Source organism: Mercenaria mercenaria, chromosome 7 (genome assembly GCF_021730395.1).
Source record: "Mercenaria mercenaria strain notata chromosome 7, MADL_Memer_1, whole genome shotgun sequence".
NCBI lineage: Eukaryota > Metazoa > Mollusca > Bivalvia > Venerida > Veneridae > Mercenaria > Mercenaria mercenaria.
Window position 1 is genome coordinate 80,188,061 of NC_069367.1, and position 25,560 is coordinate 80,213,620.

The 25,560-nt window shown below is 33.9% G+C and overlaps 1 protein-coding gene and 1 long non-coding RNA gene across 7 annotated transcripts in view; one reads left to right on the forward strand and one right to left on the reverse strand.

Moving 5' to 3' along the window:
• Nucleotides 1-25,560, forward strand: part of LOC128558690 (uncharacterized) — an 83,942-nt gene that overhangs the window by 18,097 nt on the left and 40,285 nt on the right. For all 6 annotated transcript variants that reach the window (XM_053548760.1, XM_053548763.1, XM_053548762.1 and 3 more), the window contains exon 2: nt 3,400-3,893. In XM_053548760.1, coding sequence (XP_053404735.1) covers nt 3,400-3,893 — 494 coding nt within the window. The remainder of the gene's footprint in view (nt 1-3,399; nt 3,894-25,560) is intronic.
• On the reverse strand, nt 10,561-15,154 carry LOC128558692 (uncharacterized). Its single transcript, XR_008371857.1, has 3 exons — nt 14,990-15,154; nt 11,855-11,940; nt 10,561-10,697 (listed from the first exon to the last, which is right to left on the reverse strand). It is a non-coding gene; the product is annotated as an uncharacterized LOC128558692 (long non-coding RNA).

Consider the following 25,560-nt stretch of genomic DNA (forward strand, 5'->3'; position numbering starts at 1 on the left):
AAACCTTGTGTATGAGATAGAGGCTGTATTTTTCAACTGATCCTGATAAATTTTGATCAGAATGATTGCCTTGATAAAATCTTGGTCAAGTTTGAATATGGGTCATCTAGGGTAAAAAGTTAGGTCACTAGGTCAAATCAAAGAAAAAACATTGTGTTTGTAATAGGGGCTGCATTTTATATCGGATCTTAATGAAATTTGATCAGAATGTTTGTCTTGATGAAATCTAGGTTGAATTTGAATATGGATTATTTAGGGTCAAAAACTAGGTGACCCGGTCAAATTGAAGAACAGTCTTATGTACGCAATAGGGGCTTCATTTTACACTAGATATTCATAAAATTTAGTCCGAATGATTGCCTTGTTGAATTCTAGGTCAAATTAGAATATGGGTCATCTTAGGTCAAAACCTAGGTCACTAGGTCAAATCAAAGAAAACCTTGTTAATGCGATAGAGGCTGTATTTTTCAATTGATTTTCATGAAATTTGGTCAGAATGATAGTCTTGATGACATTAAGGTCAAATTCGAATATTGGTCATTTGGGGTCAAAAACTAGGTCGCTAGGACAAATCAAAGAAAAATGTTTTGTATGTGATAGAGGCTGTATTTTTCAATTGAGGTTCATGAAATTTGGTCAGAATGATTGCCTTGATCAAATCTAGGTCAAGTTCGAATGTAGATTATCTTGGCTCAAAAACTAGGTCACTAGGTCAAATGGAAGAAAATACTTGTTTACACTTAAGAGACATTTTTGATCCAGTCTTAATAAAAATTGGTCAGAATATTTGTTTCTATGAAGTCACTAGGTTAAACCTGTTTACATTGTTATGGTGTGTTTCTCAGGTGAGCGACTTAGAGCCATCTTGGCCCTCTTGTTCTCAATTTCTATTATATGCGGGCTCCATAGCCACATACCCCCTCTTCATTCCAGTTTATTTTGCTCTGCCAATTGTTTTCTCGTTCAGGGTAATGCAACTTATTTAACTGTGGATCATACACCGGTGTTCATGGAATTGTACATGTACCATGTGCACCGCCGTATGAGCACATCTGCGTGTGTTTCTAAATTATATTAGTGTACCTCTAATATGTGCTAATGTTGAGTTCTGATCGAACCGAGGCTAGAGGTGTTGACGGTATCTCGCATTTTCACTACAATCCGCGAACATGCTATATCAAACCGAACCTGCAACATTTTCATTTATATCGTTTTGGGCGACCTGTGTTTTTCCTTTCTCTATTTTATAACAGCCACATATACCTACTTTTTGATAAAAAAACACTGTATTTCAGTTAATTTCATTTTCCAAAGCCATATTCCTTATTCGACATTAAGATCGTGTTTATCTGTTACATATGCCTCTTTTTATTCAATGTATTCTGTGAATTTTTCCGAAGTCACTTTCGCCATTTATTCCACGTCCTATTCACATGGTATCTTGAAAAAAATGTCAAAAGGGTTTTATTGTATTTTCCTTACAGCAATACTCGCAAGATCTAAAATGACATTTCTTCTGTTTTGGAATTAAAATTCTGACCAATTTCCTATTCCTTATAAATCATTACATCGATCTTTTTTGTTCATCTTATATTGTTAAAAGTTTTGAAACGGAAGTAAGGCCCCTTGTCTCATCATTTATACAAAGTATTCTTCTTATTCATCAGTGGGACACAATACGCTTGTTTTCAAGGAAAATGCAAAAGATGGGCATCATAACAGCAATTGAGTTTGAGATGTGTGTTTTGGGGACTGAGAGAAAAAGGTTCCTGTTACATTGACCTTTGAGCCACTGGCGCCAAAATTAATAGAGAACTTCTTTAAGTAGTACTTTGTAACGGATATAGTTTGAAATCCGTAACTTTTATACACTCTGACTTGGAGTTCCAGAAAAGAGAAAATTACTGAGCATCAAGTTAGGTCCCTGACACCTTGACTTTGAGTCATTGACACCAAAATTGATAGGGATCTTCCTCTAGTGTTATTTAGTCAATGCGTAAAAATAAAAAAGCCGTAGCTATAATACTAAATAATTCACAGTCTAGAAAACCATTCTCAATCTCCCGGTTACTGTGAGCTCGACATTTACCCTACAGACCATATCAAATAATCAGGACCCTCCTTACTTTGTTAAAGTCATCAAGTAAAGTTTGAACGCTGTATCTACAATACGCTGTAACTTCGAGCTTTTAATCGAATAAAATACCAGAAAATAACCCGGGTCCCTGTGACCTTGCCCTTTGAGCCAATGACCCTGAAATCAATACAGATCATTGTCTAATATTAAAATGGAGGCATTTCAATAGGAAACAATAAGCTAAGTCTCAAAAGCGAAGCTAATTACTTTTCTCAAAAATTAGAACAATTGCAAAAAAGAATACTTTGGCTTATCCTTTATATTTAATTATCCAGTACACATGTACTTTAAATCGGTCAAGCTTTATATAAGAATGACTATATGACAGATGATGTATTGTCAGAGACCATCCTAGGCTTTCCAATGCCGAGTTAATGGTCAAAACAATTAAACTGTCATCACGTATACCAAATTTAGTAACAATAAACCTAAAATATCTCTCCATATGTTTGAAAAGGTGACTTGGTCAAAAGTCCCGGCCAAACCAGCCAGGAGCTGAGTCGGTCAAGAGTAAAAACAGCTTTAGCCAATCATAGCAGAGTATTCTGCAAAAGGCGACAGGCATGTGATTGTCACATGACGTGAAGTATAGAAAAGAAGGGCCCAAACTGCCCAAGCTTCAGTTTGGCCACGGTTACCATCACGCTAACCCCTTTTTGATAAAACATTTCTTAAATTAATTCTTTGGCTCTAGATCTAAATTTCGGAAATATTCATTTATTATATAAGTTAGTGAGAAAGGACAGTAGAATCTAAATACTTTAATAGATAGTATAAATTATTATGAACTGTTATAAGAAAGTGTAGTTTACTAATTTTCAAAGTGTATAGTAAAATCACAACGCGGAAGTGCGACAGGGGTAATATGTAATTAACTGTATATCTCTATAAACTCTTTATACTTTGTGACATTCGTAAATTTCGAATTGCCATTAATTTTCAGTAGTGGTCAGAAAACAATAGAAAAAAAGGATAGCACGGTTCTGAAAACAACAGAATATGTTTCTTTTTTCATTTTTTTCTCATGCCCATTTTATATGCATAGAATTTTGTTTTATATAAATATAGAATCTTTTCTGTACAGCAAAATAATTTTTAAGGTTAAACAATTATATTTATGTCTAAATGAAGCAAAAAGTTCAGGTTTTACTCATAAAGGAAACAGGAGAATCTGATAATAGGACTACCCACATTTTATGACCCTGAGGTTGTCCGAGTAGAGGGGGGCCTGTTGTTTTACTACAACTGTCTTCTGCTTTCAGATTCGCTGAGTTCACAGACGAAATTGAAATTCATTTCTTCTTTACAAGATCAAGATTTTAAAGGGTCTCAGTTTCCATCGATGTCTTGGAATTCAATAGAAACGATAAGATCACATTCAGAGAATTCAGACTATTATATTGATGTCAAGTCATGCAATAACCGGAGTCACCAACTGTCTTCAACCTCCGATATTTACGAGAGTGTTGGCTCTGCCTCATGCGCAAATATTCGGCCGGGTAAATACATACAACAGGCCACCAAAAGAAGATACTGCTGTATATATAAAGTACTGTTTGCCTTTCTTTGTGCGTTCCTTTTATTAACAACACTTACCGCGTTAGGATGGCAGTTATTCGGATCAGACGATTCAGCCACTACGCAAATTGAGTCATCATGCACACCATGTAACATGTCGGAAGTGAAAGGCGAAAATAACAAGACGTGCTGTGGTAGAAACTTCACTGAAAGTTTAATAGAATCTGATGGAGCAGGGGTACGTTCAATATTTTTGAATAATATTCCAAGACAATAATGGTATAATTACTATATACTAGTAATAATGGTATGACTAGCATAGTCTTTAATATAAAATATATATGGCATTTTCGCGATAACTCTCAGAAATTACAAATACCTAAATGAAACTTATATTGAAAAACACTTACATATTCAATAAACAAGTTACGTTTAGAGGTAATTACAATATTCACCTCATTTGTCGTTGTTTCCCTATAATATTTTATCAGGTATGTTGAGCAAGATTTTTTCATATATATTTTAGCTATCAAAAATACATTTTTGGGCGAAAGAATTTTGAAAAAAAAAAACATCGTAAAATACAATTCTAAGACTTTTACGATTTACTTTTAAATAGACAAAGAACGATTTTATCGTGTATTGTCTTGTCGATTAGAGCGACCTACTTTTGGCTATTCCGGTTTACTCCCTCATATTAAAATTGCATTTTATCAATCAAAATGTTATTTCCCTGTTTGATTCTATGTTTCTATGCAAACAAATAAAAGATTAAAACATACAAAGATGACAATCTACAAACAGTTTGGAACACCATTCGTGTGAAAGAAAGAAAGTATCTTAACTTCAATGGAAATAAATGAAAGTAGAGAAAAATATCTTAGATTCAATGAAAATAACTGAAAACCGAGAGAGAAAGATCTCAAAATAATTTGTTTGTTTGTTTGTTTTGGGCTTAACGCCGTTTTTCAACAGTATTTCAGTCATGTAACAGTGGGCAGTTAACCTAACCAATGTTCCCGGATTCTGTACCAGTACAAACCCGTTCTCCGCAAGTAACTGCCAACTTTCCCACATGAATCGGTAGCATCGCGCGTAATATATAGTAGGGGCCATGTATATGTCTAAAGTAGATTTCTTGTCTGACAGTTCAACAATATGGGATATCTTCCAAACTGACAGCTAAAATTTGGGTATAAGCACATGTGTAATAAGGTTTGTTAGCATTTCTATAATTGCAAAACTTGAAAATGCAAACTCTATATTTTGACATTAAATAGTTTGCTTCAGTTCCATATACATCATTTTTACTTCAATGATACCAAATTCACTGCTCAAGAAGACTTAAATTATTCCGGAAACAAAGTGAAAATACGTCTCACTGCAACAAAATATATATAAATATATATATATAAAACCAATGAAAATATGAATATATTACTTTAATATTTCTAAATAGTCCATATGAATGTATATAATAAAAATATACGTGTAATATATTAAGGCACTGACCTCCAGATTTTGACTAAACTGATTATATTTTCAAACTGAAGTTTGGTCATATTATGAACATTAGAATATGGTTTTTGTTTCTAAACTACCTGGTATTTTGAAAATGCCAAATTAAGAAAAAAAAAAATGAACGCGTCGAGAATCGAACCTAGACCGCCGCGACAATAAAGTTTTCCGCTGTCGTTAGATATTATAGGGTAATCATAACAGTAGCTCGATCTGGGATGCTGTGTTTGGCTTGAGTGGATTTTGCAAGATCGTATCTCATGAGGCGCGCATGCGACGAGTGTTATGCGACCTTGCAAACTCCACGAGAGCCGTATACAAAATCCCAGATCTAGCTAGCTACTGTCGTAGAGATCCTTATATTATATACCTCCACTGTTCTGTTTGTTTATTTGTAATGGAACAGATCTGAAAGTGTGTTGATGTTAAAATGAAGCGAGTGATGTTATATATAACATATATATTCAGTTATATTCATATAACTGTCAGTTCATGCATTCCGGTAACAAGCAATACGAAAGTACAATACTGGATTTTTGGGAGGTACAATACGGGATTTTTTTCTGCCTGTTCGTATTTCTATGTGAAATGTGCGCTGTATTTTTGACAAAATTTACATAAGTATAAAATAAAGATATTTATAGTCGAGGCAGTTTATCTCGAGTAAAGCGTCACAAACGCTTTTCAATTTTCATCATGAAAAGTAATAAACTTCTCGTGTGTTTCCGTAACGTATAGTCTGTCAGTAAATAATTTTTAAGAAATATAGCATTAATTTCGGCTAGAACTTCGTGTAAGACTACACCAAATTTAAGCTTACCCTATATATGTTTCATCCACATCCCAACCACTATGTAGATATTTAAATTATCTGGACTTAAATAATATATTTATATATTCCTTTCACTATGAATTATTTCAATGTTTAACATTGTAATATTGTTTAAATTATATGGTGTATTATACATACATATTTTACATGAATACTGCCAGTATCTTTGTATCTCCTGGATTCAGGTCCCCAGGTCCCCAGTCCCCAGATCTTCAATTTAGGCTAAACATGAGTGAACTTTATATTTAATTTTATTTTTAGTAACAGTTCCTGTGTTTCTGTATTTGAGGTCCCCAGGTCCCCATGTCCCCATCAAAGTAAAATGTTTGTCTGTTTTCTCAGCTGCTCTACACACCACTCTGATACTTTGACATTATGACTGTCTTTGTTGTTACATGTTGTTGTATGAAAATTAATGTATTATTTAAGAATGTATATATATACTATATATATATAGTCATGTACTTGAATATCTGCAACATTTACTACAAAGGTTATTATAAAGAAAAATAGTTAGATAAGCAAAATCAAAATTTATATCAACAAAAATATTAATATAATGAAAATGTATAAATTATATGTAACATATAACATAATTATATTTGTTTTACTTCACTGCAAAGGAAAAACAATGCATTATTACCAGTTTTTATATCTTTTGATCAAATTGTTCTAGAAATAGAATAGTAATAACTGTTCTGGATTTTACTGAAACATATTAAAAGCAACACACACACACACACACACACACACACACACACACACAAAAATAGATTGAAAAAATAGGTAGATAGAAAAATAACACAAATAGTTTTGTTTGTAAAAACTTTCATACTAAAAATGATATAAATTCAGTAATAATGTTTTAACACATATATCTAACACATGATGACTTGACCTAAAATATTTTCTTAAAGTTATTTTTTGATTGTATAGGTAGATGTATGAGATACAGAAGATTGTGGTAAGGTTGATTGATCTATAAAGATAATATGAAATAAGGCACTGCCTCAATCGGGAATCGATCAGACTTCAACTCATCCCTTTAACATTTAAAAAAACTGTCTACTAGGGTGTTTAATAACAAGCAAACTGTTGAGAAGCACAATGACAGACTTAAGGTGATCACAACAGCTCACACTGTGCTCAGGTGAGCTAAAAATCATACAAACTGAAAAGTTACTAGATTGCAACTCACTGTTAACAAGACTTAACAGACAGACACACATTAACAATCTATTTGCACCACGGCAGGTTAAGAGCTCAGTCTAGGGAGACATATTAGCCTTCTTGTGCAAGGCTTGGTTTTTTCTATTTGTGTTTATTGTAATTCTGAAATTACTGGTAAAACAAATCCTAATTTTGTTTTTATATACACATCAAAAAGACTAGCATTACACTTTATTTATTGAATAAACTATTCACATATTTAAGTTTTATCTGTATACACATTTATAAAGATCACAGATCACACAACTTGTTTTATCCATACATGAAATATAGCTGAACTGTGAATAACAACTTTTAATAACAGTACTGGATGCTTTTGTCAGGCTTTGAAATAAGTATTGTCAAAATAAAGAAAATGTGACTTGCTGTAATCTGTATTCTAAAATGTACAATTTCTCTTACAACAAGAACAAATAAACAAGAGGGGCCATGATGGCCCTGTATCGCTCACCTGACATATTGACATAAAGATCATCAAGATCAACATTCTGACCAAGTTACATTAAGATATGATCATAAATGTAGCCTCTAAAGAGTTAACTAGCTTTTCCTTTGATTTGACTTGGTGACCTAGTTTTTGACCCCACATGACCCTCATCAAGACATTTTGATGAAGTTTCATGAAGATGCAGTCATAAATGTGGCCTCTGGAGTGTTAACGAGCTTTTCCTTTGATTTGACCTAGTGACCTAATTTTTAATCCCACCTGAACTAGATTTAACTTGGTCTATAGATCATCAAGATTAAAATTCTGACAAAGTTTCATTAAGATTAAGATATGGTCATAAATTTGGCTTCTAAAGTGTAAACTAGCTTTTCCTTTGATTTGACCTAGTGACCTAGTTTTTGACCCTACATAACCCAGATTCAAACTGGACCTTGAGATCATAAAGATTAACATTCTGACCAAGTTTCATGAAGATATAGCCTTAAATGTGACCTCTACGGTGTTAACAAGCTTTTCCTTTGATTTGACTTGGTGACCTAGTTTTTGATCCAAGATAACCCAATATCAAAAGTATCCAAGATTTTATTGAGGGTAACAGTCTGACCAAGTTTAATAAAGATTAGGTCAAAGTTGTGACCTCTAGAGTGTTAACAGTCAGACTGTTGACGACGGATGGACACAGGGCGATCACAAAAGCTCACCTTGAGCACTTTGTGCTCAGGTGAGCTAAACGCTAGAGTTGTCACAGGAGTGACGAATTATACCCTACAATATGGCCTTATCACAGAACTAAGCCAATATCAAAGCAGCATTTTCTTGAGCTATGACCTAATGACCTCAAATTCAATCTCTATAGTTTCATGATCCTCCGCCAAAGTGTTCTCAAGTTGTTGTATGGAAAAGGTTTAAATGTTCAGGGTCATCCTGACCTTTGGAACTCTGAATCAATACAGGTAATCTGCTGGTCAAGACCAACCTTGTACTAAATTTTGTGTTTCTCATCCCAAGCATCCTGAAGTTATTGTCCAAAAACCGTTTTAAAGAACCGTTATTTATTTTGTTGAGCTTAACATCACACCGACACAGGATAGGCCATATGGCGACTTTACAGTTTTAATGGTGGAGGAAGACCCCATGTGCCCCTCCATGCATCATTTTAAAGAACCGGGTCAGTGTGACCTTGACCTGTGACCTACTGACCTCAACATCATTAGGGGTCACCTGCAGGTCATAATCAACCTCCCTAACAATTTTCATGATCCTAGGCTCAAGCATTTTCAAGTAAAAATCTGAAAAACATTTCACTGTTTTGCCTTATTGTGACCTTGACCTACTCACCTCAAAATAAAACTTGACCTGCATTTCATGATGTGACACCTGTGTACCAAACTTTATCATCCTAGGCTCAAGGTCTCAAGTTATCATTCGGAAACGGCTCGACTGTTCAAGGTCACTGTGACCTTGACCTTTGATCTATTGACCTCAAATTCAAACAACCTGTATTTTATCATGATACACCTGTGTTACAAAAGCTATGATCCCAGGCCAAAGCGTTTGCAAGTTATCTTGACCTTTGACCTACTGACCCCAAAGTCTAACTTGACCTGTAACTATGTACCAAAAAATATTTAAAGCGGTCAAGCTTTTCATGAGTTATCACCTGGAAGCCATGAAAACCTACTGACTGAAAGACAAACAAGCTTACTACATGGGGGTATAACAGAACATTCTCTTTAAAATCTCATGAAAAATACGAGAACTAGATACCCACAGGCAATATGTCAAGCCCGCCAGCTGTCAACAGGACTGGGAGTTGTGCATGACACTCCTTGTCTCATTGAGGCAAACATTTATGCCAAATAAAAGAGACTGCAAAAAGTTACAATATAAGTTATTTACAGTAACAACAAAGGAACGTAAAATTTAAAAAAAAATTTAAAAAAATATATAAAAAAAATTCTAAGTCCACAAAAAAATCCGCACCAGCAGAGATAGGTCAAAATACACCTGAAAATTGGATGTAACATGCATGTTGTACTACAGAAAAGTAGTCTTGATTTTTCCCTACGACCAGTAATAAAAAAGTTACAAATGTAAGCTATTTATAGTAACAACAAAGGGAAGTAATTCTAGGATCTTTTGCATGACACTCCGTCGCATGATGATGAACAATTGTGCCAAGTTACATCAAAATCCCTCTATGCATCAAAAAGAAATGCTCCAGACAAAGTCATTTTTGTATCTGACTTTTGACCTCTAAGTGTGACCTTGACCTTAGACCTAGTTCTTCCGTATGACACTCTGTCTCATGGTGGTGAACATTTGTGCCAAGTTACATCAAAGTCCATCCATGCATGAAGAAGAAATGCTCCAGACAAAGTTGTCATTCTTGTATCCTTTGACCTCTAAGTGTGACCTTGACCTTAGACCTAGGGACCTGGTTCTTGCGCAAGACACTCCATCTCATGATGGTGAACAATTGTGCCAAGTTACATCAAAATCCCTCCATGCATCAAGAAGAAATGCTCCGGACAGTCATTTTTGAATTTGACCTTTGACCTGTAAGTGTGATCTTGACCTTTGAGATAGGAACCTGGGGCTTGCGCATGACACTCCGTCTCACTGAGGTTAACATTCATACCATATATAAACAGATTGCTCCATGCATGTCCAAATTATGGTCGGACAAACAAATCGGACGGACGCACGCACATACAACGGATAGACATTTGGAAACTATGTCTTCGCTTCCGCAAGCGGGCTCGACAATAACAAAACCAATGTGATAATACATTATCTCTTAAAGTAACAGAGCTTTGTCAAACATGACTCTTCTCAAAATAAATTTTAGTTTCTAAATAAATCCTGAATTTCCTATCCTTAAAAGTTTGTTTTTTTTAAGTTCCCTTGTTCTTCTGTCTTTTTTATATTTTCTGGTGTTTCTTTCTTGCTTTTCAAGTATACTGGATTTGTTGACCTTCCATTTTGTAGCTGCCTGCTCTCAAGAAGTGAACCTGTAAAACAGAAATCAAATATTGTAAATTGATAAAAAGAGACCCTAACCAACTTTCATCAAGATCCTATGAAAAATGTGACCTATAGAGTGGTCACAAGCAAAAGTTTATCGACGCACGGACGGACGCCGGATGCCGCGCTATCACAGAAGCTCACCTTGTCACTTTGTGACAGGTGAGCTAAAAAGTCAATATCTGAGAACCGCTTCCTCCGGTCACAAATTAAACCATTTGTTGATGTGATTTTTGGGAAATGTTACCTTGCATTTTGGGATGTTGGGAAAAAAATGCGATATTTTTGTATTGGGAAGTGGCCGAATACAGGCCACTGTCATATAAGGATGAAAAGCCCTGCCGGCTAACAATTTCTGACAAGAAATCATTTTCAAAGTTTTTCTTTCCGGTCAGTTCTATATGAAATTAATTTCTTTGGGTAATTTTGAAAGGGGACCACCCCAAAATCATTCTGTGAAGTTTGGTGTAAATCTGCCCAGTGTTTCTGAAGAAGATTTTTTACAAATTGTTGGCACATGACGGACATCAACTCATGTTGTCACCCTGTGACAGGTGATTGAGCTAATAATTGTTTAAATTTGCATACATGTATTAAATTTTATGGTTTTGTCCAGAAATGCTTTATCATCAAGAAAATGAAATGGAGTCTTTACTAAGGTCTAAAAAAATTTTGTTTCCGGTAACATGCTAAAATAAATTAGGGTAGGTAGGTCGGAAAAAGTTTTTCTTTTGATTTTTTGAAATTATTTTTAGGGAGACTTTTTGGAAATTATTTTTGTGTCAAAAAATGAATACAAATAGGGGGGTTATGCCTCTAGAGCATCAGTAAGTTGATTTATAACATCACTGTCCATGTTTAAAGCATAAAAAGTTTTTATCAAAAAGTTGAAAAAAATGTTCTCAAAGACAAAGGCGGACGGACCGTCCATTTAGGGTCGGGCCAAAAATTTATGGTAGGTCAGGATACAGGAAACAGACAATTTTTTTTACGCCTAATGTTCCTTGGTATTTGCACTGACTCAATCGCAAAAATCTGTTCACACAAATACTAATTTGTATACAGTATATCATACTTTTTGAATGATTGAAACTGCTTCCCACAGCTGCAACTATATAATAAAGAAACAGAATGACAGAAATACCTTATGAGCCACAAGCAAGTGGTTTCAGTCTGTCAACAAGCACTTTGGAGCAGTACAACAATACTCTGTATAATAGACCAAGATGCCTGAAAATAGTGAAAAGGGAGCAAATTACGGGAACATGGACAACCAGCTGTTTTGAAATTTCAAAGGTCTAAGAGCTAATATCCTTTTCGCAGTTTTTCAATTTTCATGCCAATAAGATGACCTCAATTATATCATTGGCATGGCGGGAGAAATTTGTTAAAAAAACTTTTTTTAATGAAAATAAAACAGTAGCAAATTTTGTCAAAATGTATAATAAAACGAAGTAAATGCGGTTAAAAATTTCAGATTGGAAAAAGAAATGTCACTGTATGAGTAGGTTTGTTTACACGACTGACCAGCCAGAACAGCCAAACATTACTTTAACCCAGTGAATTCCAGGTACCTTTTTGACTTGGTGGTCTATGACCTTCACTTTGCTCGGTATCATTAAAAGTCAAAAACAGACTGGTAAAGCAGCTAGAAGAATCTGTTCTGCCTTCCTCAGCTTAGTATGAACACAGGAGCTGACAAAATGCTACAATTGTTTATTGGTATCTGACGGTCATGATTCATAAACGTATAACTTTAAACGTATTTGAGTTTGTGTGCAGTGTACAAAATTCAGATTTCAACTAACCCATGCTGGCAACCAGATAGAAAATTTTCCAAGCCTGACACCAATTTCACATGCCTGAACTTAAAGCTGAATTTTCAACCATAAAACAACTGGTCTAGCTCATACCCTCAAAATACTTCATCATATTGTTGGGGACATGCTCGACTGGGGATTCCTAGGAGAACAGGAACTGAATGCATCGGACCAAAAAGTAATGTGAGTGGCTTCAGTTTGCATTTGCAGAGCTCAAATTTAACTTTTTTGACCAACATAAAAATTTTAGCATGTAGCTTTTTTTTCTTGTTGCTTAGTCTGAAATCTACTTGCAAATTTAGACTTTCAATTAAGAATGTTAGAATATCCTAAAAAGTCATGCTAGAACATCAATACTGTTTGCACGGTTTTCCTTGGCGTACAATTTTGTGCGTTATAACTCAAAATAACCTTCAAAGTAATTCGGAACACATCATTGATGGCGTAACTTTACTACTGGCTGAAACTACGGCAAGGCAAATTATCGTAGTGACGGTACCTAATATTATAAATAGTGATTCAACTGTATACATGTACGAATTAGTAAGACAGCCTGCATTCTAGATTTAATTATAAGATAGACCTCTACTTTTCTTTATAATCAGTAATCCATTCAATAAAAAACGGCTAACCAAAAAAAGATGTTGTGTTTTCTGTTATCCTCAAATGAAAGCGAATCTACAAACATTAAAAAAAAACCGCAACAATTTTGACTAAATTATTTGTATTTGCAAAATTAATTGTGTGAAATTTTGATCTTAACTTGCATTCCATGAAATTGACTTACATTTAGCGGGTCCAAAATTTGAGCCCTGTGATTTGTGAAAGTAATTACATCTTCTGCATGATTATGGTTCTGACTAACTCTTAAACTCTTGCATTTATGGAACAGTTTGAATTCAATTCCTTCATAATTCTGACCAACTAATCGAGCATGCTTCAGAACTCCAGATTAAGGGCTGTATTTTTGTAATTACAAACTTGTTAGGGATCAGATATGACTTTATTTTAAAATGTGGATGTATCAATAAGAATTTATTTTAAAATGTGGTTGTATCAGTACGACATGTAAACAGTATTACATATATTCCAAAGAAAGATCGAGCCGAATTGCATGTCTGCGCCAAGTTGCGCTTATCAACGCTATCCTGACTGTTGACAATTTGCACGGTGTCAGATGAGTGTGGAATAAACGAAACAAACGCCAACAGCATAATGTAATGCATTAACACATAATTTTTTTGGACTTCAAAAATTATGCGTCATAAAAATCTGAAAAGGGGAAATAATTCTACCAATTTCAAACTGAAGGCAACCAAGTTATTTTTATTTCAATTTGTGTCATATGAACAGATGAACCAAGTTTGAAAGAAATATCTTTACTATTTTTCAAAAAATGTTAGTTTTTATGTCGAAAGCCCGATCGGGCAATGTTACCAGCCTGTTTAAAATCTATATTTTTTCTATAAGCCGATCCGATTCCCTATATTTAGACCGAGCACAGCTTATCGGCAGAATCATAAGCTCAACTTAATCACTGTGTCAGTGTTCGAAATTCACAGTAGTCCGACAGCCTGTGGCTACCAAATTTCAACTCGGGCTACCGATTTTCCGCAGGCACAAGCCTGACCAGGCTACTAAATTTTCCTATAAATTTGTTTTAAAAATCATGCTAATTAAACGAGCATCATGATTTCATATGATCTCCATTAATAAACACTAAGAAGGCATCACGCATCGTCCAGACTGAGGAATGCTTATTGGACTGTTGTTGTTTTTTTTGCACTCTCACGTGTTGACAATCAAACACGAAGTGTCAAAGATGTAACCACAGCACTAACTGGCTGAATACAATCACCTCTCACAAGTACCTGCAGTAGGCAGAGCTTAAATTATGCTATCAGTGTGTGTGTAAATGTGTATTCAGCACTCGTTATTATATCTTGCAAATTGTCAAAAGTCCGAGTAGCAGTAATTGGCAAGTGCCGATCCTAAAAAAATCGGGCGTTATAGTCTACAAATTGTTATATGGTGCAAAAATTAAGTATTTTAAGGTGTTAAAGTTCGGGGTAGTGAAATTAGTGTCGGGCTAGTCCAAATAATTGTACTCGAGAGTTAAATATCGTTATATTTTTTTGACTTGTCGATATCCGCCTCCTCTAGGTAGACAACGTAAAATATCAAAATGTAATATCGGTCTACCCGAGGTCTCATTATTTAGAATAAGTGTCGGGCTTGGAAAATTTCCTATCTGGTAGCCCAAATGGTCTAGTGGATTCAAATTTGAATTTCGCACACTGCTGTGTATACATGCAGTGAGCCTTAAGAAATAATAATCTAAAAGGCCCATTTCAAATTGATGAATAAATAAAAATGTAAAAAATAAGGAATTTCTATGCTGTTTATGGGTGGGGTGTTTGTTTACATTATTATTATACAATGGAAAGTTAGTTACTCACGTTTCTAAAAATGTCAACAGGCCAACCATGCACATGCTGTACTGGAGTGCCGTCCATATTCTATATAAAAGTAAAATAATTCCATTAATCAGTCATGCCTGCAAGTAAAATCACCGACTTCTTAATTTTAAAAATTCAATATAGGCATACGCCATAGTAACAGAGAAGTTCAAAGAAACTAAAGTACCGGAAAGGAATTAAAATACGATCTGAAAAGCGACACAAAGGTGAATCTATTCTCTCATTCCCCGAGCTGAAGAACTCGTTGGAGAACGTTTTTGTTTCCTCAAATTTTCAAAATGTCGGCGCCAGTCGTAACGTGTATCCACTCTCACTCTAAATATAAAAATGTTCAAAATGTCGCCGTTTAAAAATGTTACTCAGTATAGAATAAAGCATGTTTGTATCACAAATTATATCAGTGTAGTATTAGCTTCTGACGCAACAAAATTAACAGCTTACTTTGAATATTCTTTCGGGTCGCAGACATCTTATTGTGCGGATATTGCGTTTCGCCTACTGATCTGACGGACGCTTATTAACATTAACGAAGATCGTGATATCCCGAATTTCATCGGGGTCGTCGCACGCCCATGGTCTAAACCGGAACTCCATATTTTTTTATTTGGATAGTATGTGTTGTTTGGATACCCTCGTATGTTACCGTAGTGGGATTCGATCCCGATTTTCGTCGCTTCGCGACGAAAATCGGTAAGATCGATTCCCTATAAATAAAATGATGCCCTAAAACTATAAAAATAATTATAGAACAGCCAGCAAAGTCCATTTAACTAGAATTGTTTTGACATTTTGATTTATTACTAAGCCAATAGTCTCTAAGCGGTTGTACATTACAATTATTTGCTAATTTCATTTCAAGATGGAGAACTCATGGGATTAGATTGCAGGATATCTTTCTTTCATATGTAGGGTTTTGTAAAATGGTCATCAGTTCTAGTCCACTTAAAAAACGAAAATTTATAGAGAACATTCAAAAGAATTAAAAAAAAAAACATATTCATTTCAATAAATATTGTACATTTGTGTAGTAAAGTATAAATTCACCTTTTTCATATTAGGCCTAAAAAAATTCTTTTGTTTCCGGTAACATGCTAAAAAATATTAGGGTAGGTAGGTCGGAAATTTTTTTTTTTTTTTTTTGGAATTTTTTTTTTATTAAGGGAGACTTTTCGGAAATTATTTTTTTGTCAAAAAATGATTACAAATAAGGGGGTTATGCCTTTAGAGCATCAGTAAGTTGATTTCTAACATCAATGGCCATGTTTAAAGCATAACAAGTGCAGTTTTGCATCTTTTTGTTAAAAAAAATGAAAAAAATATTCTCCAACGCCATAAAAACATTTAGGGTCGGGCCAAAAAATTAGGGTAGGTCGGGATACCGGAAACAAACAATTTTTTTTTACGCCTAACAGAATTTTAGTGTACAATTTACTTTGTGTGTTTGATGACTAAGCTTTTGTTGTCTTATGATTATCATTTTATCAGAGTCACCAGTGTTCCTGGAATGTGTATGACTGCTTATTAAATTTTGCTCCCCACAAGTAACTGACAACTTCCCAAAATCAATCAACAGTGTAGAATGAAGTCGAACTAAAAATGCATCCCCTTGAATCATAGCTCTGCTCATCTTCCTACTGGTAGTGCAAGATTGAAGATTATATGACTAACTTGATTTAATATACATTTGTGTTACGTATGAAGGGTTTCTACCATATTTTAGAGCTAGTTTTAAAGATATCCTTTACTTATGAAATAGTTGACTTTACTCACTGAAATAGTTCAAACGAATTTAACTTGGCTAAATATATAAACTAAGAGTGTTTGTAGAGTTACATTTACATTTAAATGTCATGTTTAGCAGTCACTTCTTATATGCTTTTGTTATTTCATAGAAAAATATAAGAAACTGCAACACCTTCTTTCAACGTGTCATTACAGTCTGTTTTAACATGACAGATACAGTAAGTGATATGCAAACATTTGTGGTACTGTAATATACAGAAATGTTTTTATATTCTGGCTATTCTATATTTTTCAAAAAGCAGAATACATGCAATAATTATCTATCCATCTTCTTTATAGAAAGTATCAGAAAAAGAAAATTTATGAAATCTGAAAATTCATCTTGCAATTTGTTATAAGGAATAGTGTAGAAAAACACTAATTGAACAGAACTGCTTGGTTCTAATAATATTACTGTAAAAACTGAGATGATTTTAAACTGAAGTGTATGTATAATGCAAAAAAGTGTGACAGATAGCCATCAAATAAAACTTTAAATGTACAAATTCAGGTATAAAACACAGACATTTTAGTTACTAAGCTCTGTACCTTCACCTACACCCCTGCGGGCCCCATGCCATTATTGGACGATCTGTGTATGAAAAGAATTACTTTGATCGTGAGAGGCGACTAATAGGTTCAGAACACTTGATTTTGCTTTAACTCTGTGATTCCATATCTTTTGATTTTATTTTGGTGTAAATAGATGTGAAGCAAAAATTTTCAGTCAGTCCTCTATGACGCAATGTGTTGGTGTGCAGTAAAACCCAAATCAGATCATATCAAAATTCGCCTCGATAGCCTTAAGTGGTAGAGCGTCCACTTAGAGTGCGGGAGGTTGTAGGTTCGATTCCCGGCTGCGTAATACCTTAGACGTGAAAAATGGTACCAGCAGCTCCCTTCCTTCAGGCGCTCAGCATTAAAAGGGAAATGGCCTCTTCTCTCATATCCTTGTGGCGATGGATTCCATCAGGAATGAGGTGTTGAGAGTGATTAATATAAGTTGTAGAACTTCCTTCGCAATCAACCTAAAATAATGTATCAACTAAAATTCGCCTATGCTCATTGTGAATTGAATAGTCTTATAGTAGAAAGTACAATTTTTAAAATATGCTGAAGTTGTGACAAAGAAATTATGCTTATATATTTCGTTTTAAAATGCTGACAGTTAGCCGGGCAGAGGAGAGCATGCCATGGATATCCTACCACTTTAGATTTCACACAGTTTGCCGGGTTGTAGTGATGAATATAGCCAGTCTATCCCTCTGATCCGTGACATTCCGTGCAAAGCATGGATGTAAATTATCTAAATACATGTATACTGCTGACTAGCGTACAAATTAAACCAAATAGAGCTAATAGACCTTTACAACAGACACGTAGATGTAAATGTAAATGTAGACGTACTAATTCGAGGACTTAGCGCAAGACTATCGTATATTGTTATTTATTTATATACAGTTACAATAGTCTTGCACTATACCCTCGCTATGTACTTTGGTCAAATTATAGGGGATTTCTCAAAACATTATTAACTAACTAAATTAACTATGACTGTTTCACTAATGATGTCACAAGATATGTTAAAAAAATCATGAAAATTGTCCCTTCTACACGCCGGTTTTCAATCTGACTCTCAGTGCGATAAAGATTCACTTACGTTGTACGTGCTAATTTGACGTTAGTCAAACGTTACTGAAAATACATATACGGATATATACGTAATTAAGGTAGTTTCATTTCAAATGTACTTTAAAGTGGCATTGTGCGCATCTTACTGCACGTGGTGTGTTTTTGGTAAGTGTTCTATAAAAGCAAGTTTCGGTTGTTGTGAATTTAAATGTGTTAAACTAACGATAATACCGCATATGTATTCGAAGTTAATGCTTTAGAAATAAAGAAATCGGGCTAATGAAATAATAGAGCTTTCCTTCAATCTTCTACACAATGATCTCCCTTACCTAAAGACAGATATTTCTAAAGTAGAAGGGAAGCAACTCCTGCATGTAGTTTGACTATTTTTAAAAAGACTGCCCCACTCAAAATAAGAAGTCATATTTGGAAAGTAATCATTTCGTTCTGGTAACGGGAAGAATTTGGTATGTTAGATTAAAAGCTAAAATTTCCTTCATCCTTTTTTACACACACTTCTTTTTTAGCTGGATTTTTACTTGGAAATGCATATAATTCCACTTTAATAATGCAGTCGTGCATAATATTCTTATAATGAATGAATTACTGAAACGGCACAGAATCAATATTCTAACATCACATAATAAAGTCGACGAGGAAGACGGTAAAATTGTTTTGCTGATTAAAAATAGTTCCATTATCAACGTGAGGCATAATAAATATATAGAAAAAATGTCCTATTCATTTAAATTGTTTGATTTATTGACATATTACATGTATTTGATCACGTCCATGCAAATATACCCATGCAATATCGATTTCATAGAGTTCACGATGTGCACGTGTATGTGATAATAGCATTTTTTTGTGTAAATATTTTTAGATTGAGAGGTGGTACTTGTACGTGTACGCGTTCATGTAGGATTTCATTCTTCATTTCAATAAGTGTCTATGTGCTTAAGTTTAGAACATTAACTTTACACAGACTATAGCCATACAAGTTCATTTAATATTTGTGTGATAGAGCCGTTGCCAGGGGTCGTGCAGGGTGTTGAACATTGAACAGACACAAACATAACAGTCGTTCTTTGTAAACTGTATTCAATACACAAATGACATGCCGGAAATTCTATAGCAAAGATTCACTTACAAGAACGAGAAAAAAGGACTTGCCTTATTTATTTAATGATAAAATGCTCGTCACGAACCTCAGGTTTTATTATGTTAATTCACTAGTTGAATAAATTCAGTAACAAATTTCACTCACGTAAGATCCTTTATATTTCACAAACATCCGTAAATTGCAAGTATTAAGACTGTCGATATTTTTCTCACTAAAATGAATATTTATCAAAATTATGTAAATCTGTATTATGTTGAAAGAATATACAGAATTTGAAATTAACACCATTCAGTGAAATCAATGATAAATCGAATGAAAAGATGGTTGTTTCAAAGGATTCTTAAAAGTTTGTGATTTAAGCAGTGTAAATTTATAAACTTCTAGAGTGCATGTTTTATTAAAGCTGGTAATTCATGAAACATCGCTGGTGAACATCGCTGTAGCTAGCAAACTACGGGGACCCACGCATATATTTTCTAATTAATGTTGATCTGAAAGCAACACCTGATAGGTACAGTACATAAAAATATTTCTGTTTTGACTAAGTTACGTTCAAAATGTTGAATTAAATTTTACTCCTCCAAAATACTTCTAACCGAAGAACTGTGTAGATCTAATCATTTTACGAATCTGTAGAACTAAGTCTATCGGATAAAAAATTGTCTCTTATTAATATTCAATAAAGAAATTGTCAGTATAGTTTTGATATCTCTGGTGTTAGAACACGCCATGTACCCGGATAATCCAAACTCTGTTCAGCGACCCTAACTCAGTGCCAACATGGCTGACATAAAGGCGATGTATGTAGTTAATTTCCTTGTCTTTTTTCATCTTTTTATGTTAGTATGCAATGTTATCGTAAAACTTTTGATAGTCATAATATCATGTATTGATAGCATGCTTTGTGTACTAAATATTTCAATCGAAATGTCACATTATGTGGCTGGAATGCATTAAAATGTACTCAAAGAAGTCTTCAAAATGAACATGTTTTATGTTTCTAACTGTTTTAAAGTACCAGAAATTGCAGTAAGACCTTACTTATTAAATGTATTAGTTCCATAAACATCTCTTTGACAATGTTTAACAGTATCAAAGTTTGCAATTGATTTTTACAGTTTAAAATTTGTATTGATTATGAGGTGGGTTTAAATTTGCGGATAATTCCTAACTGGTATAGGATACAGTGCTGGATAAATACGAACTTAGAATGGATAAACACCTAACCAAACGAAAACGGCTGTTCGTCTGTCATATGGGAAAATTAGACTCATCGATTTTTCACACAAGTGAAAATATTTTATATAGCGCAAAGAAGGAGCCCTTTACTTTATTTAAATTCATGAAAAAAGTATTATAGGTATTTTAGCTTTGCAAACGATGGGATAATATTCAATGCATTGTCTTTCTTGTGAATATTTTATTTTAAAAATGAATTTAAAAGAAAATGGTCTTTTTTACGTATACTTTATGTCTGTCTATTTACAATTAGAAATATAGTAAAATATGGATAATTTGCTGAATTTTTTTCTGTTTAACAAAGAATAAATAGATTCTTATGTGTGCTTAAAGACCTTTGCAAACGACTTAGTAATCTATATCCATTTAGCTATTGTTTGATACTAATTTCAGTTTTCTAGGTGAAGAAGAAAACGGTCTTTTTTAAGCATTTTGCAGATGAGTATAGGTTTTTTTTTCCTTATCGGAAAGACTCGAACATTCTCGTATGTTTCCGTCAATTCTTACGGAATTTAAGCTCCTTAACGGTAAAGACTGATATCTTCTCACCCGCTAAACAGCACACATGTACGGATTTATAAATTAGTGGACGGTCCATAATATGATTTGTTTACAGCCAATAGTCAATTTTAAACAGCTTGAGGATCGAAGTTCAAAATTTATTAAAGAAACGTTGAAATTTTAGGCGGCATATTTTGGGTTAATGACCCTAGTTTTTGAAAATATGTGACCATAATATGAATTTCCGTACCACTTTAACATATAAAGCATTGTGATGTAACGCAAAATGGAACCGTCTAAAATGTTTTGCCCTCACTAAAAGTTACATTTAATTGGCATAGCATACTCTATCTATGTTAGTAGCAAAATTATCATTTGAAAGCTTGAAATTGGATATTGAACTTTCTCAGTATCTATATTTAGTTTTCTTTTGGCAAAGCTGTAAGTAAAAAGCTTGAGTGTGCGTTAAAAATATCAAATAAAAAGAGAGGTACAGATAAAGTATATAAGTATAGTTCTAAGCAAAAAATGGGCATAATTCAGGAAATATTGGTGCAATAGTTATGCACCTTGTGTCATATGATATGGGTGATGATGTGGAACACTTACTTCAAGTTTGAATCAAATCCATAACTCGAGGGTTCAACGCAATAAGGGCGTATCTACATATAATAATCATATGTAGATACGCCCTTATTGCGTTGAACCCTCGAACTGAGATATAGTGAAAATGCATCGAAATTGTAATTTATGATGTTACACCTTTGTCAAAAACATTAATTAATAAACTGTCAAGAACTTGAGGGTTTAATGACTCCAATAGTGGATGAATATTGCACAATAGCTTGAGTCTGTGTTAGAAATATTAAATAATAAGAGAGGTACAGATAAAGTGTATCAAAACACTATATAAGTATAATTCTAAGCAAAAAGGGGACATAGTTCTGGAAAAATTGGTGCAAGAGTTATGCACCTTGTGTCATATGATGTGGGTAATGATGTGGAACAACTACTTTAAGTTTGAAACAAATGCATTTCGTAATAACTGAGATATAGTGAAAATGCATCAAAATTAACTTTAAATTCTAAGTAAACGGGGGCATAATTTATGCAAGATTGGTGTCAGAGTTATGCACCTTATGTCACATGATGTGTGTTATAAGGTGGAAGATCTATATTAAGTTTGAACCAAATCCATTTAGTAATAACTGAAATAGAGTGAAAGTGTATCAAAACTTTGACCTGAAATTCTAAGTAAAAAGCGGGCATAATTTATGAAATATTGGTGCAAGAGTTATGGCCCTTGTGTCATATCATATCGATGATGATGTTGAACAACTATTTTAAATTTGAATGAAATCCATTTAGTAATAAAATCCTTCCAGGCACATGGAAGCAAAAGTTATGGAGCAAAAACCAAATATCTAACCTTTGACCTTGAATTGTGACCTTGACCTTTGACCATCAGGCATATGTGATGTGTTCAACATGTCATCTGGTCTTGAGGAATAATAATGTGAAGTTAAATTAAAATCTTTCTAGGCATATAGATTTCGGGACGGGACGCAAACTGACCCCTATATAGCCCCCACCCCCACCCTCCCCAACATGTTTGGTGGGGGTATAAACATGAAGATTTCTTTCAAGTTTAAAGTACTTTTACAATAGGTTATACTAATATTTTCATATATTAACGACAGTGTTTCATCATAAAGTTGGATTACAAATACTTAAAAACAAGAGTTGGTTGAATTTTATCAAAGCGAAATTGAAAGTAAGCGGTTGTTGCACTTTTATGTGACGCTATGAAAGGTCAAGAATGAAGTGCTAGCTAGGATTTCTTACTGGCTTTAATAAACTTTTGGATCTGCAGTCAGTCTATCAAACAGTAAATTCCAGAAATCCACAAAGATCCACCAATCAAATGATACAATGATTTCCGAGGCCGAAATCCAGAATTTCAGCAGCACGTCACTTGGTCTTGAGGAATAACAATGTGAAGTTAAATTAAAATCCTTCTAGGCATATAGATTTCAGCACGAAATATAAAAAAGAAAATGATCGATAAATTGCATATTACAACGGTAGTTGATTAATGTCTGGTTTTTAACAAATATAAATTACAAATAAATACAGATCATGAATTGTTCCTTTGACTATAAATGGAACTCTTATACAAAAATATTGAAGTATGCGGATTTCAAATATTTCCGCCAGCGAAACTTTTGGTAGCAATGACATTTGAGTAGACTGAAACAATTCTTTCAAAAAATATAGAAGAAAAATACCACCATATACAAAAAACTATTTAAATTTTGATATACCGACGTTTCGCCGAAAGGCTTCATCAGAGTAATACGTAAATAGCGGAACTGACGTTACGTCATCTTGAAAAATAGTGCCAACGCGCTAGACCACGTTACATACATAGCCGGCAAAATGCATTTAACAAAAACACAGCAAAAGGTAATATATTTGTAAAATCAGGCTATCGGATCAGTAAGATACGAAACGTTTCTAAAATACATATATATAACTGACGGTAACATTGTTAAAGTGAACAGCGACATTGGGCAAATAACTTGAAATCGATTCATCATCATTTCTTATGTCATGATGTCTATTCATACGTTTTGAAACTTGTTGGTTTGTTTGTCCAACATACTGTTTGTGACTTTTTACAAGTTATGATATATATAACATTTTCGTAGTACAATCTGTAGAGCATTTGTGAGGAAATGACTCGTTTGTATTAAAACTTTGAAACTGGCTATCAGTAGCAATACTATTACAGTGTGTACATCTCCGTTTGTTACATGTCTCTCACTATCTTTTAGAGATTTGAAAGGAGAAAGTCCCGAGCATTTGTGGCACGTTTAAATGCTAGAAATGGTTTGAAAGCATGTAAAAACGTGACACTTTCATTTTTTAAAAGGCGTAACAATTCCCATTACTTGCGTAATTTGGCTCCGGTATTCGGTATTCAATAGCAAATGATATAAAGGAGCTTTTAAGATTTTCAGTAGTACTTGGTGCCTGTTCCTGGCTTAAATAAGACACTTTTCCAACAGCTCTATCAACAATATCACGTGGATAATATCACTCTAGAAAAAATTGACGTAATTCATGATTGAGTTTCGGAAACTGTTATTATTAGAAATAATTCTTCAATACCTTTTTGCTTTGCTAAAAGGTATTCCATCTTTACAAGATTTGGGGTGACTAAATTTAAAGAATATTTTACAAATTGATGAATGTTAGTAATTTTCACATAAACACTTCTTTTAATATATAATGAATTAGTCTTCCTAACAGTCACATCCAGAAAAGACACCTCCGCCAGAGAAATAGCGTGGGAAAATTTAATTGATGGATGGAATTCACTGATGGCACTAATAAAGTTCTTCATTTAAATGGTCTCAGATCAACGAGATATCGTCCAAGAATCGGAACCATAGTGTCGGCTTCAGATCTCTTGAATTTAAAAAGTCGTTTTCAAATTTCCCGTAAATACAGATGCGCATGCCGGAGCCATGAAACTACCCATAGCTTGCCAATACACTGACGATAATAACAGTTATTCTCAAGAAGAAGTTGTAACAACTCAGCAATATTTTCACTAGTGGGTTTAGTACTGGCATACAGTGGGTTCACATCAATAGTAACTAAATACGAGGTTTTACTTTTAAACTTCACAGGCTTAATTTTTTTTAATATAGTCACTAGTATCCTTAATATAAGTAGAATAGTTTTCAGTATATATTTTCCGTTGTTGAATTACAACCTGCGACAATTGGCCAGTGGAAATTTAGAAACATATTCCTTATGGATCTTGGATAAAATGTTAAATTGAGCCGGGAAAACATCAAATTCGTCTCAATATCCATGTTATTTACACATCTAAAATAAATAATGTCAAAAAGGTACTAAGTATTTCAAATGTTATTGTGGTTTTCATTTATAAATGTTCAGTTCTAATCAGTTCACACCAGTATGGCAAGTTCATAAGGTAAGAGTATCTATACTTTGCTAAGATAGTTCAATCAGCACAGGATTTCACAATATCACAAGGATTTCCTGTCCAGAAATTTTAACGGAATAAAAAGTTTGCTGTGGCACAGTACGTTACGAGTTATTGCAATAACCACTTTGAACACCAATGTTCATTTGAAATCTGACTAAATAAAACCGAGTCTGTTATTAGTTCATTTTGCTTTGTTTTATTCTTCCAAAAGATTTTTTTAGATATTTTTATGGCAAAAGGGAAATGAGA